We start from the raw sequence: 21,961 nt of genomic DNA on the forward strand, positions 1-21,961 counted from the left end.
AAAAATGGCACTCAAAAGTATACAGTTTTCTTTAAAAAAACAAAAATTTAACAAGGTTGTTCAATGATGTCTTCACTGTAGAGTGGTAGGTATTTTTCTTGTATTCTTTGAAAAGCTTGGTCTTTTATTAGTTCTGTTTGCTGTCATATAACATTTTTAGAAAAATAATACACCCATAGCTCCTTATTTATTTATTTATTTATTTATTTTGATTTAAAGCACGGTCCTAGGATTACTGAGTGTAATAATTCAAAAGGTAGCACTATATGTGTGTATGATAATTATAGTGACCTATTCATATCTTATGAAGAAGAAAATCATCACTTTGTGATTAGTGTTTAAAGCAGCATTTACTTAGGAGAACAGATCTAAGGAGAAAATAAATGACTACATCTAAGAATATTATGACAGTGTCACTCTGATTTGTAATTGATATTTTAGGTGATTTTTTTCAGTCTTGAATGAAAAGCATTTCTAATATTTTTAAGAAATAATAAAATTAAAGCCATAATGCTTTCTTTTTTATGTTATGATATTTTCTATGTGCTTACAACACATACTAAGGCATTTGAATATGTAAACCCACATACAAATACAACTCTGAATTGAGCAAAATTTTGAAAAAGATAGTTATAAAAAAGTGACATAAGAGTAACCCACTAGTAAAATTTTCTTCTAGGTAATTGGATTATTTTTTAATAGGTTGTGTTTTATAAAAAGCTTGATGAAGAATTAAATCATCCAGATAAGATTTTTTTAGAGACATGCATAGAAATGAACCACATCTTTCAGTAGTGATTTCTATCAGTTTTATTACAGTAGCTAACTTCTGCTTTTATGAATTAATGCAAAAACTTTCCAGTACTTAGATTTATTAAACAATATTTACTGTAAAATGACATGGCAGAGCCATTTTTTTCATTTGTAATAAAATCTTAAGAAAAATCTTGCTTTGACAATAAATTGTTGGCCTTTTTTTTTTTTTTTTAATTACTAAAGTCCAAATGCCAAGGAAAAGTCAGCTCATAACCTAGAGGAAGAGATATAGAAATAATTCAGTTACAGAGTACTGCTATAATTTAACATTTTTCTACTTTCGTAATTCCTTCAAATCCTGATTAATTTTGAAGTACATAAAAGGTAATTTGATGTTTTAATAGAAGTGATTTTTCTTTTTATACACTAGAGATTATATATTTGATGTGGAGACTATGAATTTTGAATGAACTCTTTTTTTTTTTTTTGTAAAATAGGTTTAGAAATACTTCTTTTACTATGTACAGCCAACTTTTCTACTACCTTGGATATTATACCTGGAATTCAGTTTGAATTCTGGAGAACTTGTGGCTTCCTTATTCTAAGTTTTTAATGTGTAAGCTAACTTTTAACCTGTTTGCTAGCTTATGTAACTTACTTCAGTCAAGTTTTTCAGAAATCTTTAGTAGACATCTTATTAAAACAGTTTTAATTACCAGTTTTAATTATTAAAACTTAAAGCATAAATGAAAAATTAAAAAGTTTTCTTAAAAATTGAAGACGATAATGATTTAGAAATGATAGAGCTATTCTTTGGGAGGACAAAATGTATTCATATTTAAAGCTATTTTTTCAGATTGTTACAGCAGTCATTTGTAACCTTAATTTTTAAATAGTTAATATTTCAAAAATAATTTCTTGTTTAGCATGAAATAAACTAAAGGAACTCAGTGACTGAGAGTATCAAAACAGATACTCAAAAAAATCAGGTATTTTAAAAGCAAAAGCTTTCTCATAAGCAAATGGTTAGTGATGCTCATTTAAGATTTCTTATCTTAGAAAATAACATAATTGTGAAGATATAACCCTTTATTATTTTTAATACCAGATACTCTTTTGAGATTAAGTTATCCATGTAGTGATAGAGCTCAGCTTCTAAAGATACAAATTTGCTGTTTTTGTGACTTGGAAAACCAGCCAGTGTTGCAGTAGCCTGCCAGTTTACTACATCAATGCATAGTATTGTACAGAGTCATCAAGTGGTACTATTTGTTTTAAAAGTGACACATAACTTTTTATTGTAATCATTAATACAAGCAAAGCAGTTAGCAATACTTTTATTATTTTATTGTTAGTAAGCAATTTTCTAGGAATTTTCATCAAAATATCAATTTCACTATAATTCTAGTGTGAAATACAACAACAATGAATAAGCTTTTGGTGCTTACCATTAAAAATTAATTCCTTTTTATAATCTCATTTTGTTTTACTATAGCTGTTTTTTTTTTTTTTTTTTTAGTGAATCTGCACGATTTACTCTCAGTGGTTAATTTTACCAGTTCAGTTTCTCTGTAGTTTCTGTCATTAGTAGAAAGAATTTAGTATCTCCTATGCCCTTAAAATATTTTTATGATTTATTTAAATGAACGATAGATAATATACATGCTTGTTCATTATAGGAGTTCCCAAGACATTCTGATTGAAAGACAGCTTAAGGGAAAATAAACAAATGGCAAGTGCATTCAGTCTTTATTTACAACATGTAGAGGATCTCCGTTTTCATTTTAAAGTGTGAGAGTCTGATCAACAGGAGCACCCTATAGAAGTACATCTTTAGCAGAAGGATTTACATACCGGTTAGCTCAGTCATTGATTAGCAGCAGGGCTCTTGAGTACGGAGCTAGCTGGGCACATTATTTGGGATGCCTTTGATGCTGTGGTTTTCCGAAGCTTGCTGGCTGCATGCTTGTTGCCTTTGTTCGTGACACAGGTAATTACTTGATAAAATGAAGTGCATCGCTGTGAACAATTGACCCTTTAGAACAATCCAGGCTGGTTAGTAGTCTAAAACCACACTTTAAGGCCATCATTATAGCCTCAAACTTAAGAGTTTCCAAGGTACAAACAAAGGTGTTGTCTTCCTTTAGTACAAGTCGAGTGCCATTTTCAGACTTTATGAAGTATTTAAATTGAATAATATTTGAGGATATTGAGAACTCCTCTGGAAATCCATCCAGCCTGCTTTTAGATACCAGAACAATGCGAGATTTGATTTTTGATATAAAATCAGGAGCATTACAGAAGATTCTCAGTCCTTGTGAGCGATCATGGTTATCTGTTATTTCTAAGAAAGTGGTCTCTCTGGGTGTAAGCTGTTCTTTCTCCCACCTGGATTTCACTTCCTCTGCCAGTCCCTTGAGCTGGAAGAATTCTGCTTCTTGTGCAAGAAGTTGATTTTCTCGAAACCCTTCGGGCAGTAGAAGTTCTCCATTTCGTAGGAAGTTTAGGACATGTCTGAAGAGAAGCCCATCCCTGTCTATGAAATAATGACCATCAGCATCAAATGGACAGAGGATTTTTCCATTTACGATACCTTCAAGGAAAGTGTCTGGGTACTTGGTCAGTGTTTGTTTTTGAGTAATGTACAAATATCCACCAACGTTGAGGGTCATCAGTGTGGATTTGCAGTTCTTTCCTTGGTCAGCATCTTCCAGGCTGTTATGTTTCCCTTCATACTCCTTTTCTTTTTCTCTTCTGTTTAATTTACGCTCCATTTTTGAAAGTGCTATTTCAGCTTGTTCTTCTTGGCTTTGAGATTTTTCAAAAGGAAACACTACCATACAAACACGCCTTTATTCAGCCCCAGCCTGGTGATGGAATGGAAATGCTGGCAGCATCGCCTGCGCTGTCAGCTCAGTTTTGCAGTAGGTGGCGTATTGACTATGCGGGAGCTTTCTGGAGTAAGGCAGAAAAAGATAATTTGCATTTAACTGTATCAGGGAAGGAATTTATTGCAAAAATAAAAAATCTCCATGTGTATGCTTTGCAGTCATGCAAGTTTTTCAGAATAAATTGAATTTTTTGTTAAGCTTGTCATGAAGCTGAATGTCTAGTTAAATGTGGATTTTTATCCATTTCTAAGTGCCTTTTCTTTTGTCAGGCAGACTTAATATTTCATAAGTCTTTGGGGGAATATATATATCAACTACATTTTTAAAAAGTAAATTACAAATAGGAAGCCTAAAGAGAAAGAAACTAGGTAGGTAGAATTTTTCTCTTCCATAAAAAGTTACACAGTAGACAGTGATATAATCATTTTGGAGACTCTGATAAGAATACTTAAACCTGTTATTTGTGACATTGTACTTGATTTTACTGGATTTGCATGTGATTCTGGTTTTGGGATCTTTAGCAAGTGAGAAGAAAATTTCTCAATGTCCTTTAAAAAAGGTTGTTATTTGGGCAGAGAGTAGATAGCATAATGGTTATGCAAAAGAGACTCTCATGCTTGAGACTCCAAAGTCCCAGGTTCAGTCCAGAGCTGGACAGTGCTCTGGCTTTTTTTTTTTTTTTTTTTTAAGGTTTTTACTTATTTTTCCTAAAGGCAAAAGTCAGATGTTTACATGTCTACTTGAAATTTTCCATGCAAAATTTTAAGCATACTTCACCCCAAACCTGCCCTGGTGTTGAACAAAGACTAGGACTGCTGTAGACAAATATTGTGTGTGTGCACTCACATGCTTCAAAAGATAAAAATACCTGTTATTTAAAAAACTGAAGTATAAGCTACTATGAGAAAATTTGCTTTTGTTTGATTTTTCATTATTCACAAAGAGCAAGAGAAAAAAATGAAAACTTTTTCTTTGACATGGGAGTTGAGACGGTATATGTTGATTTCCCCCTTTCTCATTTTATTTCCTTTATCTGTAGTACTTTTCAAAGCATTTTTAGGGATCAATTTCCAGAATTTAAAGGCCCAGAGTAACAAGTGTGACTCTTATCCACAGTATACTTTTATTTTCACAGCCTGACTAATAAATGATTTTGAGAAACTGCTTTGTCCTTGATTTACACTTTAGATAGTATATTATTGGGTTGTCAGAAAAGTTATGACACATTTTTCCCCAGTGTTTTCCTCAATAAGAACACCTTTTGACTTTTCCTACAACCCAATAATTGATGTTTATTTCTATTTCATTAAAAATAATTTTGTCCAACTATATTCATAGAAATACTGGAGCAGATTTTTCTGAATATTCTTTGTATTTTCTGTAAACAGTGTTAAATTTTTTATTTTGCGTTTATTTATTTACCTCCAGGGTTATCACTTGGGCTCGGTGCCAGCGCTGTGAATCCCTATTTTATTTGATAGGACAGAGATGAATTAAGGGGAAGGAGGAGTTAGAGAGGGAGAGAGAAAAATAGATACTTGCAGAGCTGCTTCACTGCTTGTGATACTTCTCCCCTGCAGGTGGGGAGCAGGGGCTCAAACCTGGCTCCTAGCACGGGTCCTTTGTGTGCTTAACCCAGTGCACCATTGCCTGGCACCCAGTGTTGTTTTTTAAAAACGATTGTAAAATAATGTACTTAATTATTGTAAGCCCCCCCCCCCAACTACCAACAGTGTTATCACTGAGGTTCAGTGCTTGCAGGATTCTACCACTCCTTACAGATAGTTTTTCCTTTTAATGGGGGTGGTGGGGTGAGGTGAGGGAGGGAGAAAGAAAAGGAATGGAGAGACACTACAGCAATAGTCCATGAATAGTTTGGTACTCAAATTCAGGTCCTTGTGCATGATAGTAGCATACATGCAATTCTGGGTTAGCTATCTACCTGCCCCATATAGCAGATTGTGAATTTTAACATCTTTATATATTACTGATATTATAAAAACTCCATTGAAATTAAGGACCAAGGGGTATTATGCAACAGTAGCACATGAGACTTGCAGGTTAGAGAGAGATCCCAGATTTAGTTCTGAGTAACGTCAATACCTAGAACAGAGCAGTTCTCAGATTTTTCTCTTTGGAAAATAAAATAATCAAATCTTTAAAAATTTAAATAAATTAAGGCATGGCATTTTAAAAACTGAGTTTTTGCTTAAGCATCGTGAAAGTCAACCATGTTTTACCAAAAATAAAATTGCACTCCAGAGTTTTTAGTCTTTTTTTTTTTTTTTTTTTGCCTCCAGGGTTATTGCTGGGACCTGGTGCCAGGAATATGAATCCACTGCTCCTGGTGGCCATTTTTCCCATTTTATTGACGAGGACAGAGAGAAATTGAGAGAGAGGTTAGACAGAGAGAAAGATAAGACACCTACAGACCTGCTCGACTGCTTCTGAAGCGAATTTGGTTCCACGCGTGTATCCTTACACTTTGTACTTTGTGCACTTATCTGGATGTGCCACCTCCTGGCCCTCAGAGTTTTTAGTCTTTTATGTAGGACTTTGCATTTTTGTTAATGGTCAACTAGTTACTAAGATCAAAGCTTCCTTTCCATCCTATGTCATTTCGGAAAAGTTTACTTTTATTTTCTAACAATCATGTTGTATATATTTTCTTGGAGTTAGGTATTTTTTTAAGGAGTACCGGTTTTGGGAAGGGCTCAGTTCCCTGCCCATGTTCATCAGGGAAGCAATTACGGAAGCCAGACCTTCCACCTTCTGCATCTCATAATGACCCTGGGTCCATACTCCCCCTGAGGGTTAAAGAACAGGAACGCTATCAGGGGAGGAGATGGGATATGGGGTTCTGGTGGTGGGAATTGTGTGGAGTTGTACCCCTCTTATCCTTTGTTTCTTTGTCAGTGTTTCTTTTTTATAAATAATTTTTAATTAAAAAAATAAAATAAATTTATTCATGGAATTCTTATGTCACTACACTTGTGTAGTACCACATAATCGCAAAACCAACAAAAACACAAAAGTTTGATTCATAACATTCCTTACATCTTATTTGACCTGTTTGCACATGTTTCCACGGGGCAAGCAGGACTGCTAAAGTTTCTAGCCATCAAGCCAGGGGCGTTTTTGAAAAATATTTATTTTTTATTTTAATGAAAAAGATTAACAGAAAGATACAGAGACCAGAACTGGGTTATGGTGGTGCAGGGAATTGAACCTGTGCCCTCAAAGCCTCAGGCATCAGTCTTTTGCATAGCTATTATGTTGTCTCCTTTGCCCTGTGTATGTTTGTTTGGGTTTTTTTGTTTGTTTATTATTTTTATTGAGGGGGTTAGTAGTTTGCAGTGTTTTTATTGATACATGGGTACAGTTTCTTCACGCACCAGGAAGTTCTCTTCACTCCCCCCCCCCCACCTTGCCAGACATTGGCTTTGATGCAATACATCTTATCTAGTCCATGTTTCACCTTGTTGCCTCCCTCCCTTTCCCCATATATTAAGTCCCACTTATAGTTGAAATCATTTGGTATTTGTCCTTCTTCTTTTGGCTTTTCTCACCAGGGGCATTTCACATGCTATATCACTCATTCACTCCTGTTTCCTGATGCCTGGTGTTCTGGAGTTTATTTTTTAATCCCTTATTGCTGGGAAATTGTGCAGATGCAGTCACATCTGCCATGTTGTGCCCTCAGGGCATTGTCAGTTCCCCCCACGATAGTTGGAGTGCTTTGGTTACTCCTCCCCCTTCCCATTCTCACGAGAGTTATTATCCTACCCTGGAGTGCTATGGTTATTCCCACCCTTCTCATTTTCAGGAGAGCTCTTCCCATAAAATCCCTCCTTCTTCCGCCCCTCTCTCTCTTTCCCACCTTTCACTTAGGTGATTAGACACAGGGAAAGTTGCTGCACAAGGCGGCCATTTTTGCTACCTCCACGTGGCCCAAACTGCTGCTCTCTCACCCAACTCTGAGGTGCCAGCACAAATAAAGGATTGTGTTCCCTTTCTGCTCCAAACCTCCTTTTTCTGCATCCCGCTGCCACTGCAAGTGACACCTTACTAGGGGAGTTAATGATTTACAATGCGGTTATTAACTCAAGGGTACAACTGATCATCTCCCTTGTATAACCTGTCTGGATTTTAAAACCACTGATCTGTGTTCTTTGTTCTCCCTGACTTTCTTTGACAGATTCTAAACCAGCCCATCATTTGGCTCTAGCCCTTGATCCTTTTTCTCAGTCTAGACTTTATTCTGGTGTTCTTAGCTTCTACAAAGCTGGCATGTATGCTTTATTTGCTTCCCACGGCCTGGCACCAATAGTTTAATGAAAGTCTTGTGGTTCTAACAAGAAGCTGATTAAGAGTCCATAAAACTTCTGTTGTGTCCTATTCCTCCAATTTGAAGTCTCAAAAAAGAAACATGGTACCTAGTAGGTCCCACCATATTCCTAGTACTCCACATTATTCCCCTGTGATAGCAACATGATTTTACATTTTACAGAAACTGTAGGGTTTTGGTGATCATTATTGCCTGTTGTGATATGTGCATCCTATCTTCATAGTCTGTTCTAAGATTGTGTTTACCTACTTGGAGGAATAAGGTGTGGGAAGAGTTTGTCCTAGATAGTGTTAATCAGAACCACAGCCCTTAAAAGTATAAAAATGATACTTCAATACCTATGCCAAGGGAAACATCCATAGTTTATGTGACTGTAAATTTCTTTGCTTCACTGCAGATAAGAACTGGAATTAATCATATCACTGGTGGGGCTGGATGGTGGCGCACCTGATAGAGTGCACATGCTACATTGCACATGGCCCAGATTCGAGTCCTCCACCTACAGGGGGAAAGCTTTAGGAGTGGTGAAGCATTGTTGCAGGTGTCTCTCTGTCTCTCTCTATATAGCCCTTTTCCCCCCTCAATTTCTGGTTGTCTCTATCCAATTAATAAAGATAATTTTTAAAAAATTAAATAATACCACTGGTTTCAGTGGAAAGTTTAACCTACATGTTGGAGATTAACTCACCTAGACCTACTTGATCTCTAGGCTTAAGGATTTCATCTACTTTGCAAGCAAAAAAAAAAAAAAAAAAGTGGGGCTGGGTGGTGGCACACCTGGTTGAGTGCACATGTTACAAGGCACAAAGACTCCTGGTCCCCACCTGCAGGGGAAAGCTTTATGAATGAAGCCATGTTGCAGGTGTCTGTCTATCTCTCCCTTCTCTCTTGATTTCTGTCTCTTTCCAATAAGTAAAAATGATAAAAAAATAAAAATGAATATTGTTATTTTTATTTATTTATTTAACAGAGTACTGTTATGCTCTGGCTTATGGTGGATTGAATCTGGGACTTCAGAAGCTCTGGCATGAACATCTTTTTTCATAATTGTTATACTCTCTCCCTGATCCTAAAAGATATCCTTTTATTAATACCAGAAAACCTCTGTCTTAGGTGTCTGTTATCACACATTTAAATGAATACTTAAAAAGATAACCCTTCATCCAACTTTGAAGATTCTAAATAATGTCATTATTAGGTTCTTCATATACCCATAAGTTAGACCCAGTGCCTACCCAAATTCCAGGAAACCGTCCACTATATATGGGACTGCTAATCTTCACTGTCTAAATTAGGCAGACTTAATTCCGGGCCAGATAAGAAGAATTCGCATCTACCAACTCCTCATGGGAAATGAGGTATTTTCATTACCATGATTGGCACAGGATATCATTGTAATGTCTGCTTGCTCCAGTTACCATTGCCAGAGATATTGCCATGCCATGAAAGGAAGTGAAATGCTACCATAAAGGTAGTTCTCCCAGAGGCTCCAAAGTCCCAGGTTCAATCCCCAGTCCCCCGCACCACTGTAAGCCAGAGCTGAACAGTGCTCTGGTTAAAAAAAAACAAACATAAAGGTAGTTGTCCTGGTTGAAAGATAAAAGGTCTTATATTTCCCTCTCAACTCAACAAGTTACTCCTCTGTGAAATTCAGGCACTCCTTTTAAGGAAAAGGAATGATTTTACAAGTTACCTTTAGTAAAAAAACAAAACAAAAAAAACACATTGTTTCTGTCTCCATATTTTCTAACTTTACTAAATCTCTTTGGGTTCCTCCTACTAGCATGTTTTTATACCTTAAAAAAATTAATCATTACCTTAAAAAGAAAAATAAAAGCAGCTATGTTAAATTTGGCACCATGCTTTTTTAAAAAATAGTTTTTATTTTATTAATTTTTTTTGTATAGAGACAAAGAAATTGAGAGGTAAGGCATAGAGATAGAGACATTTGCAACACTGCTTCACTATTTGTGAATCTCCTCCCACTCGAGGTGGGGCTTGGGAGCTTGACCCTGGATCCCTGAGCATCAGTCTTCCTCATTTGAATTTGATGCCTTGTTATCTAACTCTGTGATACTGTCTACTCATTTAAAAATATGGCTAACCCTTGGCCAACCTGATTCTTCTTTGTCTTCTTTTTAAATGTGTAGCTTGATTCTTCATCATTTCTTGCTAATAGCATTGCATGTAAGAAGCATTCATTTTGATAGTCAGTTATGACTTATATTTTAGTGTCTTTGTTAAAAAAATAAATTACACCCTAATGTATAAACATTTTAAAGAATCAAGGCTTTTTTGTGCTAATCTAATTCTGTTTGAATGTCAGAACTTTTGTTACATATTGAATCCTGTATGCGTCAGCTATTGTCTGCTGCTGAGCTTGTACTAATTAATACCACCACCGCCCCTGCAGAAAGAGATTGACCACAGTATCTCACCAGCAGACTCATTGAATATAGCATCTGGAAGGAAGGTGACGTAGATATGTAATTCTAGTCATCTGAATATACATGGAACAGCTTTACTGTATTAGATATGTAATTCTAGTCATCTGAGTATACTTGGAACAGCTTTACTGTATTAACTGACTTTTTCAGGAAGCCTCAAAATCTGCTACATGAGCAAAATTTTAAGCCTTATTTGAGTTTAGAAAAGAATAAATTAAAAAAAAGGAGCACAAATATGACAGACTAAATGAAAAGTCCAAGCAAAAATTTATTCCACATTTCTTTGCTATTTGCTACAGAGGTAATCTTGAAAGCAATTTACAAATAATTTTTTAACTCATACTTTAAATATAATGTACATTGGGGGGTAAATTTAAGTAGTTTATTCTGCCTAAACACGGGCAACCCTGTGTTTTATAATTTTTAGCAGAAGTAATACCTTAAGGTTCTTATTTTAATGAGTTATCTCTTGAAGTATGACCTATGCATTATTATTCATTGGAAAATTTTATTGTAACTAGATGAACAAAGTACTTCTATGAGCCATCAAGTGAACAATGAAATTATTATATGAAAAATCATTTTTTAAATTTACTTATTCCCTTTTGTTGCCCTTGTTGCTTTATTGTTATAGTTATTGATGTCGTCATTGTTGGGTAGGACAGAGAGAATTGGAGAGAGGAAGGGAAGACAGTGAGGGAAAGAGAAAGACAGACACCTCCAGATCTACTTCACCGCTTATGAAGCAACCCCCCTGCAGGTGGGGAGGCAGGGGCTCGAACCAGGATTCTTACGCCAGTCCTTACGCTTTGCACCACATGTGCTTAACCCTCTGCTACCGCCCGACTCCCATGAAAATCATTTTTATGCTATTCGGTAAATCAGAATTTTGCCTCTTTGGGAAGAAGATAGTTAATTTTTGTAATCATTATCTACAATCTCAAAATGAGAGACACGACTTTGAAAACTTGTAATGGTAATTTTGTTTTGAAATATGTGAACAAAAGGAGTTCTGCTTCTAGATGTCCTACCCTGACTTTTTTGCCTAAGTTCTGTCACTTTGTTCTTTCTGTTACCTTCTTTAGATTCTGTTGTCTTAAGTGATAGGAATAGAGAAGGGAGTAAGGGGAATAAACCACAAGGCAGGACATGGTGACTTATAGGACCAGTTTTCTAATGAGCAGAGTAAGGAAGTTGAGAAGTTTGCTAAATCCTCAATCTAATCCTTAAATTATGTTTTTCATATCTGGTTTAAAATTGAGAATTTATAACACAATTATATTTGTGATGTAAGGAAATATATCACAGATAGATAACCTTGGGAAATATTTGTATGGCTGCTTCTTTTATAAATTTTAAATAAATAAGCAAATGCTATATATAGCTGAGCACATTTATTTATGTGTTTATTTACTGGAGCATTGAGCTCAGAAACATGGTGCTGCCAATGTTGAAAATGAGCTCTCTAGTGCCTTAGGTGTGTCAGTCTTTTGAGCAAATCATTGTGCTATATTTCCCTGACCCTGAGCATTCTTGCTTATTCCTGAAGATTAAATAAAGGCCATATGATCAGTTTATAATTTTGAGTAGAGTAATAGTTTCAGTAATATAGGATTATATATAAGTTTGCTTAACTGGTTTATTATTAGTAGGCCCTCCTCTGGCTTATAATAAACTGGTTTATTATAGACAAAGTGACAGAACTTAAGCAAAAAGAGAGAATAAGAAGTGATCCAAAAAGATTTTAAATGAAAACTAATGGGAAAATTATAAATTACTTACCTTTTCAAAGTGCTTGCTCTATGGTGGTATTATTCCTTGAGTCCCTTTCCAGAGAGTATAGACAGCATCTGAAGTTTAAAAATCTCAAAGTTCAGCCTAGAATTTTGGTTCTGACCACTTATCTGTGCTTTACCTTTAGTTGGAAGTGCTCATAAAGGACTCCACATTGCACTGGATCCAGAATGCTGTTGTGGAAATGAATGTCTGTAACTTCCTGATGCCAGACGGCTTCCTAACACAGTTGCTGTCATTACTTAAATGCCAAAGCTAATAAACACCCTTCCTGCTTACTTATTACTTTTAACTTATTCAGTGTACAAATGCCATTAACTTATAACAAGTTCTAGGCACATATTTCTTTTGCATTCTTTAACAGAACTTATATCTCAAGCTGGCAAATAGAATAGTAATGTCCAAGTTAAAGCAGAAGTTTGTGTATTTCCAAGTCTTAACTTCTCAACATTTTATTTCTAGGATAGAAGTAAAATCTAAGAAATAGCTTCTAATTTCTGACCCTGATTTTATTTAAATCCTCTAGAGAGCATTAGAGCAAGCAAATACTGATGAAATAATGAAGTATTTTTTTAAAAGTTTTTTTAAATTAATATTATTTATTTATTCCCTTTTGTTGTCCTTGTTTTATTGTTGTGGTTATCATTGTTGTTGTTATTGATGTCGTCATTGTTGAGAAATGGAGAGAGGAGGGGAAGACAGAGAGGGGAAGAGAAAGACAGACACCTGCAGACCTGCTTCACTGCCTGTGAAGCGACTCCCCTGCAGGTGGGGAGCAGGGAACTCGAACTAGGATCCTTACGCCTGTCTTTGCGCTATGTGCCATGTGCGCATAACCTGCTGCGCTACCACCCGACTCCCCTAATAAAGTACTTTTAATTAGAGAAGAAGGCCAGCTTTGTTTTGAAGATATCTGAGATCTTTGTATGTAAAAGTGCACCAATTACTTGATTATGTAGATTCTGGTGCTCAGAGATGTGAAACAACTTCTCCTGAGGAAACTTTGCAGTTTTGTGGCAGAATCAGAATATGGACCCTTGATTTCATTTTTGGATGTACTTTGTGTACTTAGCCTTTTAATTTTTCTGTCATCCACTCTCCCCATCCCCACCCAAGTCAGGTGACAATATTTAAGGTGTATGTTCATATTCACTAATATTATTTTGGCTATAGGTAGCAGAAACCAATAAGTAAACCAAATGTAGCAAACAAAAGGAGAGAGATGGAGGGTGGGGGGATGGAGAATTTTGAAAAGACTCTGGGAACATTTCCCAGAACTTAAAAAGGAGTTCAATAAATGGCCAAAAACCTAAGGGAAGGTAGAAACAAATTTATACAAGGCTCTTCCTAGTTATTTCTTTTTTTAAGAAATATAAATATTGACAAGACCATGGGAGTTACTTCTTGTGTGAAGTGAATTGGATATGGATGGATTCCTTTATTTCAGATTCAAGTGAGAGAAGAGAGACTATGAGGAGACAAAATCATGTTGCTCACGTTGCTCCCACCCACTTTTGTGTTCTTTTGTCTCACCTTCCATCTATATCTCATTTTTCAAGGCCCAGCACAAATAATGCTTCCCCTATCATAATTTCATAATTCCCTTTAACCACGATCCAGGAAGTGGTACAGTGGATAAGGTAATGGACTCTCAAGCATAATTCCCGTTAACCTTTTAATCACAAATGCTATGTTTCTGTCTCATAACACTTAACAAATTTTACTTTGCAGAGTAGAATTTTGGAGCCTTCATGGAAAGAGTCAGTTAATTGAACGTGTGTTAATCGTAAAATGGTGTTACTGTGCTTTCCTCTACTGCTGTTGCATTTATCTTAAAACTTTAAAAATGAAAGCCTTTGCTTTCAACATAGCGTATATTTTAAGCATTTGCTATCTCCTTTTCATGAATATAATACTGACAATTCAGTTTTGATTTTCTGTTTCTCTAAGTAACAAGAATCTAGAGACACAGCAACACAATACAAATGTACATTTCCACACTTTTTAATGTATGTCCTCTAATTTCCAGTTCTCTCTAATATGTAATTTGACAGTATTTAATGCCTTATATACCAAGATATCCTTATACATCAAACCTAGTTTTCATAGAAGTGTCCCCCTATCTAATACTGATAATTAATGGAATTGAGTAATGTGTAATCAAATTACATAAACACCTTTTAGCTTAGTTTGAATAGAAGCATGCGGGAGAATTAACCTACTGCCCACTAGTATATCGCAAGTTGTAGGCATCTGTCTATGTGTATTTAAAGGTGGGAGGCAGAGAGCCTTAGTTCCTGAGATGCTTTAAGGGATCTCTGACTCAAAACTATTTTCACAATAATGCTAAACTGTTCTTTTCTTTTCTTTTCTTTTCTTTTCTTTTCTTTTCTTTTCTTTTCTTTTCTTTTCTTTTCTTTTTCGTTCTTTCCATACCCTCCTCCCTTTTCCCACTATGGTAAATGTAGGAACTCAATGCCTACTTGATCACTCTGCTATTCCTAGAGGCCATTTCTCCCCTCCCTTTCTTTTCCAGAGGGTGAAAAACAGAGAGGGAAAGAGATAGGAAGATAAAAGGAGAGACACCTACAGCACTGCTCCACTGCTTGAGAACATTCCCTCCTACAGGTGGTGACCAGGGACTTGAACTTGGGTCCTCACACAGAGTAATGTGTAGGTGTACAACTGCCCAATCCCTACATTTTTCCTTTTTTTTTTTTTTCATGTTTTTCTAAGTATGTTGTGGTTTCTAATATAGTTAATGTTGGTAAAATCTACACAAAGGGAAAAGTCTTTGTGATTCCTCAGTTTTAAAATTATATGCTGGGTGAAAGAGATAACATAATGGTTATGCGAACAGACTCTCATGCCTGAGACTCCCAGGTCCCAGGTTCAGTTAAGCCAGAGCTAAGCAGTGCTCTCTCTTTTTTTTTTTTTTAATTGTTTCAGTAGTGAAGTTTTCTTGTAAATTTAAAGCACTTCATACATCAAAATTTTGCTGACCTCACTATTACTATGACAACTGAAGTATTTCTCTAGCTAAAATGTTTATCCTCAATGGAGAGGCACACTGAATATGATTTGTTTTTGATTACACATTACTCAGTTCCATTAATTATTAATATTAGATAGGGGGACATTTCTATGAAAACGAATTTTAATGTATTGGGAATATCTTTGTATATAAGGCATTAAATACTGTCAAATTACATATTGGAAATATGTAATATTTGATTCCAAAATGCCTAGTGGTGTCTGTCACATAGTAGGCATATAGTTAGTATTAGTGGAATGAATGAAGGCATTTGTCTAAAGAGATGAATCACACATGCTTGTTGATGAACCAGGGGATTTCCTGAACCTGTTTTCAAGACCCTGATAAATTCTCAGTGAAATTTCTGAGATATAATTAGAAAAGTCACAGCTGTATATCCAGACTATGCTAAAGCTAACAATAATAATAACAACAGCAATAATAATATGGGACACTTGTTCCATCCAAAAAGATAAGGTCTGTAGAGTAACTTCACCAAAATGATTGCTATCTAGCAGTTAGTAGTTACTAACTTTATTTCCCTTCACCTCTCCATCCATCCATCCATCCATCCATCCATCCATCCATCCATCCATCCATCCATCCATCCAGGGTTCTCACTGGGGCTCAGTGTCTGTACTATGAATCCACTTCTCCTGGCAGCCATCTTTTTTTATTGTTGTTGTTGCTGTTAGATAGGACAAAGAGGTATTGAGAGAGGAGGGGAAGACAGAGAGGGAGAGAAAGACACCTGCAGACCTGCAGTTGGGGAGCCAGGGGCTCAAACCGGGATCCTTGCATGGGTCCTTGCCATTTGTACTATGTGCACCTAACCTGGCGTGCTACTGCCTGACCCCCTCCCTTTCCTATTACTCTTGAATTTTGTGCTAGATCACTACCAGAATCCTTACAAATTGTAGAGAAAAAGTTGTCCTTCTATTTGGACAAATACTCAGTAGCACTTAAAGGTCTAAGTTGAAAACACTCAAGTTCATATTCTGTAAAAGAGAAGACTGTGTAACTGGCAGACAAATCTGATATACTGTATAACTTAAACAGTGACCTGCCCAGTTTCACAATATTTTCTAGGCTGACTGTTGTGTAATCATGATGAATTCCAGAATTTATTTGCATATGTGTGGGGGGGTATACATAATCACATGAATGTATACCTTTTATTTCAAAGTTTAGACTGAGTTTTTAGAATTTACTTCTCTGCCAAAAATGATAGAGCCTCCACATCCTTAATTTTTTTCTTTTAAATTTGGTTTTATGTCCTTTTAAGGTACCCTTTCTAGAACAAGCTAAGTTTATAAAAGTGGTTATTGGCAAGGGCCTACAGCAGCCTAGTAAACAGACCTGACAGGAGCTTAGTTTTTTCATAAGCCAAGAAAGCAGGTTTTTTCTATTCTGACCTATGATACCTCTATAAACTTTAAAATACTCATTTTGTTTAATTGATTCTTAGTACCTTATTTTATTTTAACAGTTATTACTATAATTAGTATATCAAAATAATGTTACTGTGTATATAAAAATGATATATAGAATTGCTGAATACATTAATTTTTGCTTTCCTTTCAAGATAAGCTTGCATTGGAAGGAATTGTGGTACAAAGAGCTGAATGCCGACCTGCTGCCAGTGAAAACTACATGAGATTAAAGAGGTTGGTGTTTTCTAACTTTAAAATAACCCTGACATTTCCTTTTGGGGATTGAAATACATATATTAGATTGCCTGTTGACTGCACGGAAACTTGGTTATTGAAAATGTTTCCTTCAAAGGCTGTTTATTTTAAAACCAAATGAGGGTTTCAAAAACAAGGGAGCTTTCAGACCTTGGACTATTTATTATTTTAAGCTACAACATAGCCAGGAATTAAAGTTTTAAAACTTTATTTTCAGTTTCCAGTATATATATTTTTTATTCTCTAAAGATATAAAATCCTGGGGACCTGTGTTCAAGTCCCTGGTTTACACCTGCAAGGGAAAAGCTTCATGAGTGGTGAAGCAGGGCTGCAGGTGTCTCTCTGTCTCTTTCGCTCTCTATCTCCCCTTTCCCTCTCAGTTTCTCGCTGTCTCTATTCAATAATAAATAAAAGGATTTTAAAAGTGTTAAGAAGCTATAAAATCCTAATACTGTTTATTTTCAAAGTGTATTCATTTCTCATATATATCCAAAATGTTATACTTTTCAAGTATATCATCCTCTTATTTTGATCTACAGAGAAATTTTAAATATTTATTTATTCATTCATTTGTTATGAGAGAAAAGAGAAAGATAAGACTGCTCAGCCTTATAAGGTGATTCAGAAAACTTTCTTTTTACATAAACGTATGTACTTTGTTAGAGACTTTACTTCAGGACTACCCCCTGACCACTTTTATGCATGGTTCACATTTTGTCAGACTATTGAAGATAATTGCAGATTTTTGATATTGCAAGTTCTATGACTTTCAGAGTCTTAAAAATACATACTTACTTTATACTAAATGTATTTCAGCCCTATTTAGTAGAATTACATTTGCTTATTCATTCAGCATTTATTACAAAACTGACAAAGGCCTCAGTCCTCATGGAAGTTACATTTTAGCAAATTGCAGTAGTGTAGACATATTAGTTGGAACCATGCTATTCAGATGGTGGCAGTAGCCTTTCTAGATGTGTTCTCATATATAAAAGAGACCAGATCACTTCTAAATTTCACATCTATTTAATTTTTTCTACTTTTTCTCAGTGCGATTATAGGGATGAAGCAGAGACTGGTTTTCTTGTCCAATAATTTAATTTAAGTGCTTCCCCAGGGCAAGTAAAAGGGTGACAAAGCGTGAAAAAATATTATAACAATAACTTTAGAACATAGGCAGATGTTTCTTATGGACTATAAAGCTTTTTTATATAATACATGTCTTTTTGAAGATTTAGCTTCATATAACTGATGAAATTGGCAAATGCAAAGTCTCGTTACTGAGCGGTTTGCCAATATCTTTTTTTTTCTCGTACAGTTTTTGATGACTTCTGGTAAAATCAAACAAATCACCCAGAATGTCTAGAAAATGGCTGCTTTTCTCTTAACAATTTTTAAAAAATTGTTTAGCTTTTTGAGTATTCTAAATGACCATTCATTACATGCTTCAGTTCCTTAAGTGACTTAAGGACATAGTGATTCAAGAGATGCTTCATGTGAGTTTCATGAAATATGTTATACATGACATAAGTATGAAAAGCTAGGAAATTTTTTTCCCTTGGCCAAATGGAAAGGGATGGGAATAAGAATACTCTGAGTAGAGGTACATGCAGACCCACAGGCTTGGGAAAGGCATTAGAATCATGAGCATGGAATTTATCAAGCCTGGGAGGCAGGATTTGTTTGAACAAAGGGCAGAAACTCCAGCCTAGACCTGTTTCATTTCTATGGCATATAAAAAAAAAACCCAGAAAACTACATCATGACTTTTCCAACAACCCAATATTATCTTTTATGTTTTATTTTTTTAAATTTTCTTATTGGGGGATTAATGTTTTATAGTTGACAGTAAATATAATAGTTTGTACATATATAACTTTTCCCAATTTTCCACATAACAAATAGCCCCCACTAGGTCTTCCTCTGCCATCATGTTCCAGGACCTGAGTCCCTCCACCCCAACCCCAGAGTCTTTTACTTTGGTGCAATACACCAATTCCCATTCAAGTTCTGCTTAGTGTTTCCCCTTCTGATTTGTTTTTCAACTTCTGCCTAGGAGTGAGATCATCCCATATTCATCTTTCTGTTTCTGACTTACCTTACTTAACATGGTTTCTTCAAGCTCCATACAAGATGGGGTGAAAAAGGTGAAATCACCATTTTTGATAGCTGAGTAGTATTCCATTGTGTATATAGACCATAACTTAGTCAGCCACATCAATTACTTGTTAAAGAGTCTTAGATGTTATGATAAGAATTTTGGACTTTGTATGGCATGGGTATCAGAGAGGCAATGAATATTTTTAAGCAGAAAGAAAGCAAAGGGATTTGTACATATGCAAAAGGTAGATATGTCTGACCATAGTTTAAGGACTAAAATCAGGGGAAATGAGCAAGAGATTGATGTGGTGACCCAAGTACCCAAGTTTGAATGACTAAATTTTAGTCAGGAGGGAGAGATGACTGATTAGATGTTGAGGGTATTTATAGGTATAGTTGCTAAGCCTTGAACTAATCTAAAACTTCAATAATAACAACAACAATGGCAATAAGCAACAAGGGCAACAAAAGGGAAGAAATTAAAAAAAAACTTAAACAAATATTTTAACTATAAGAAGAAAACTAATGGTTGTTTTATCAAATTTAAATAGTAACCCACCATATATCAGGAGATTTTTGTTTGTTTTTGTTCTTGCCAATGTTTTCTTTAATATTTAATTATTTATTTTCCCTTTTTTGTTGCCCTTCTTTTTTGTTGTTGTTGTAGTAGTTGTTGTTGTTATCGATGTTGTCACTGTTAGATAGGACAGAGAGAAATGGAGAGAGGAGGGGAAGATGTGGGGGGCGGAGAGGAAGACACCTGCAGAACTGTTTCACCATATGTGAAGCGACTCCCCTGCAGGGAGGAAGCCGGGAGCTCATATCAGGATCCGTCAGTTCTTACACTTTGCACCACATGTTTTTAACCTGCTGCGCTACTGCCTGACTCCCTTTGCCAATGTTTTGTTTTTATTTTAATTTCTTTATTGGGGAATTAATGCTTTACATTCAGTAAATACAATAGTTTGTACATGCATAACATGTCTCAGTTTTCCACATAACAGTACAACCCCTACTAGGTCCTCTGTCATCCTTTTTGGACCTATACTCTCCCACCTACCCATCGACCCCAAAGTCTTTTATTTTGGTGCAATACACCAACTCCAGTTCAAGTTCTACTTGTGATTCCTCTTCTGATCTTGTTTTTCAACTTCTACTATGAGTGAGATCATCTCATATTCATCCTTCTGTTTCTGACTTATTTCACTTAACATGATTTTTTTCAAGGTCCATCCAAGAATGGATGAAAAAGGTGAAGTCACCATTTTTGAGTGATTCAGTTGAGTAGTATTCCACTATGTATATAGACCACAACTTGCTCAGCCACTCATCTGTTGGACACCTGGGCTGCTTCCAGGTTTTGGCTATTACAAACTGTGCTGCTATGAACATACGTATACATAAAACTTTCTGGATGGGTGTGTTGGGTTCCTTAGGATATACCTCCAGGAGAGGAATTGCAGGATCATAGGGTAGGTCCATTTCTAGCCTTCTGAGAGTTCTCCAGGCTGCTTTCCACAGAGGTTGGACCAACTGTCATTTCCACCAGCAGTGCAGGAGGTTCCTTTGTCCTCACAACCTCTCTAACATTTGTTGTTGCTACTTTTTCTGATGTATGACATTCTCACAGGAGTGAAATGGTATCTCATTGTTGTCTTTATTTGCATTCCTGTAACAATCAATGACTTGGAGCATTTTTTCATATGTTTCTTGGCCTTTCGAATCTCTTCTGTCCATGTCCTCTTCGCATTTTTGGATGTGGTCGTTTTGTTGTTGTTGTTGTTGCTGTTGAGTTTGGCAAGCTCTTTATTTATTTTGGTTATTAAACTCTTGTTGTTAAAATTCGTAGGATTTTAACAACAAACTCTTGTCTATTGTATGGCATGTAAAGATCTCCCATTCTGTGAGGGGTCTTTTTGTTTTCTTTTGCTGTGCAGTAGCCTTTTAATTTGATGTACTTCCATAGATTTATGCTGGCCTTAGTCTTCTTTGTAATTGGATTCGTTTCATTGAAGATGTCTTTAAAATTTATGCAGAAAAGAGTTCAGACAATATTTTCCTCTAAGTATCTGATAGTTTGTGGTCTAACACCCAAGCCCTTGATCCACTTGTAATTTACTTTTGTATTTGGTGAAATATAGTGGTTCTCCCATTCTGTGAGGGGCTTGGTTGGTTTCTTTTGCTGTGCAGACGCCTTTTAATTTGATGTAGTCCCATAGGTTTATGTTTGTCTTAGTCCTCTTTGTAATTGGATTCATTTCATTGAATATGTTTTTGAAATTTATACAGAAAAGAGTTCTGCCAATATTTTCCTCTAAGTATCCGATAGTTTCTGGTCTAACATCCAAGTCCTTGATCCACTTGGAATTTACTTTTGTATTTGGTAAAATACAGTGGTTCAATTTCATTCTTCTGCATGTTTCAACCCATTTTTTTCCAACACCATTTGTTGAAGAGACTCTGCTTTCCCTATTTCATAGTCTGAGCACCTTTGTCAAACATTAGATTTCCATTAGTGTGGGGGCTTACTTTTGAGCTCTCAATTCTATTCCATTGGTCAGTATGTCTGTTCATGTTCCAGTACCGAGCAGTTTTGATGACAGTGTCCCTATAGTACAATTTGAGATCTGTGAGTGTGATGCCTCCGGTTCTGTTCTTTATTCTCAAGACTGTTTTGGCAATTCTAGGTCTTTTCTGGTTCCAGATAAACATTTATAGCATTTGTTCTATTCTCCTAAAAATGTGGTGGGCTACTAGGGAAAGAGAGAGGCAGACTGGAAGTATGGACCAACCAGTCAACGTCCATGTTCAGCGGGGAAGCAATTACAGAAGCCAGACCTTCCACCTTCTGTAACCCACAACGACCCTGGGTCCATGCCCCCAGAGAGTTAGAGAATGGGAAA

The 21,961-nt window shown here is 35.8% G+C and overlaps 2 protein-coding genes across 2 annotated transcripts in view; one reads left to right on the forward strand and one right to left on the reverse strand.

Annotated features, from left to right (window-relative positions):
* GTF2F2 (general transcription factor IIF subunit 2) overlaps nucleotides 1-21,961 on the forward strand; it is a 193,827-nt gene that overhangs the window by 73,831 nt on the left and 98,035 nt on the right. The window contains exon 5 of the mRNA XM_007526608.3: nucleotides 16,856-16,937. Within this exon, the coding sequence (XP_007526670.1) occupies nucleotides 16,856-16,937 (82 nt within the window). The remainder of the gene's footprint in view (nucleotides 1-16,855; nucleotides 16,938-21,961) is intronic.
* Nucleotides 1,831-12,443, reverse strand: KCTD4 (potassium channel tetramerization domain containing 4). Its single transcript, XM_007526607.2, has 2 exons — nucleotides 12,225-12,443; nucleotides 1,831-3,711 (listed from the first exon to the last, which is right to left on the reverse strand). The coding sequence occupies exon 2, from the start codon at nucleotides 3,594-3,596 to the stop codon at nucleotides 2,751-2,753; it is 846 nt and encodes a 281-aa protein (XP_007526669.1). The 5' UTR covers nucleotides 3,597-3,711; nucleotides 12,225-12,443; the 3' UTR covers nucleotides 1,831-2,750.

The sequence above is a fragment of the Erinaceus europaeus genome, chromosome 7 (assembly GCF_950295315.1).
Source record: "Erinaceus europaeus chromosome 7, mEriEur2.1, whole genome shotgun sequence".
Taxonomy (NCBI): domain Eukaryota; kingdom Metazoa; phylum Chordata; class Mammalia; order Eulipotyphla; family Erinaceidae; genus Erinaceus; species Erinaceus europaeus.

Excerpts from the sequence above, each read along its gene's own strand:
- KCTD4 (XM_007526607.2), bottom strand. The coding sequence starts at position 3,596 with ATGGTAGTGTTTCCTTTTGAAAAATCTCAAAGCCAAGAAGAACAAGCT.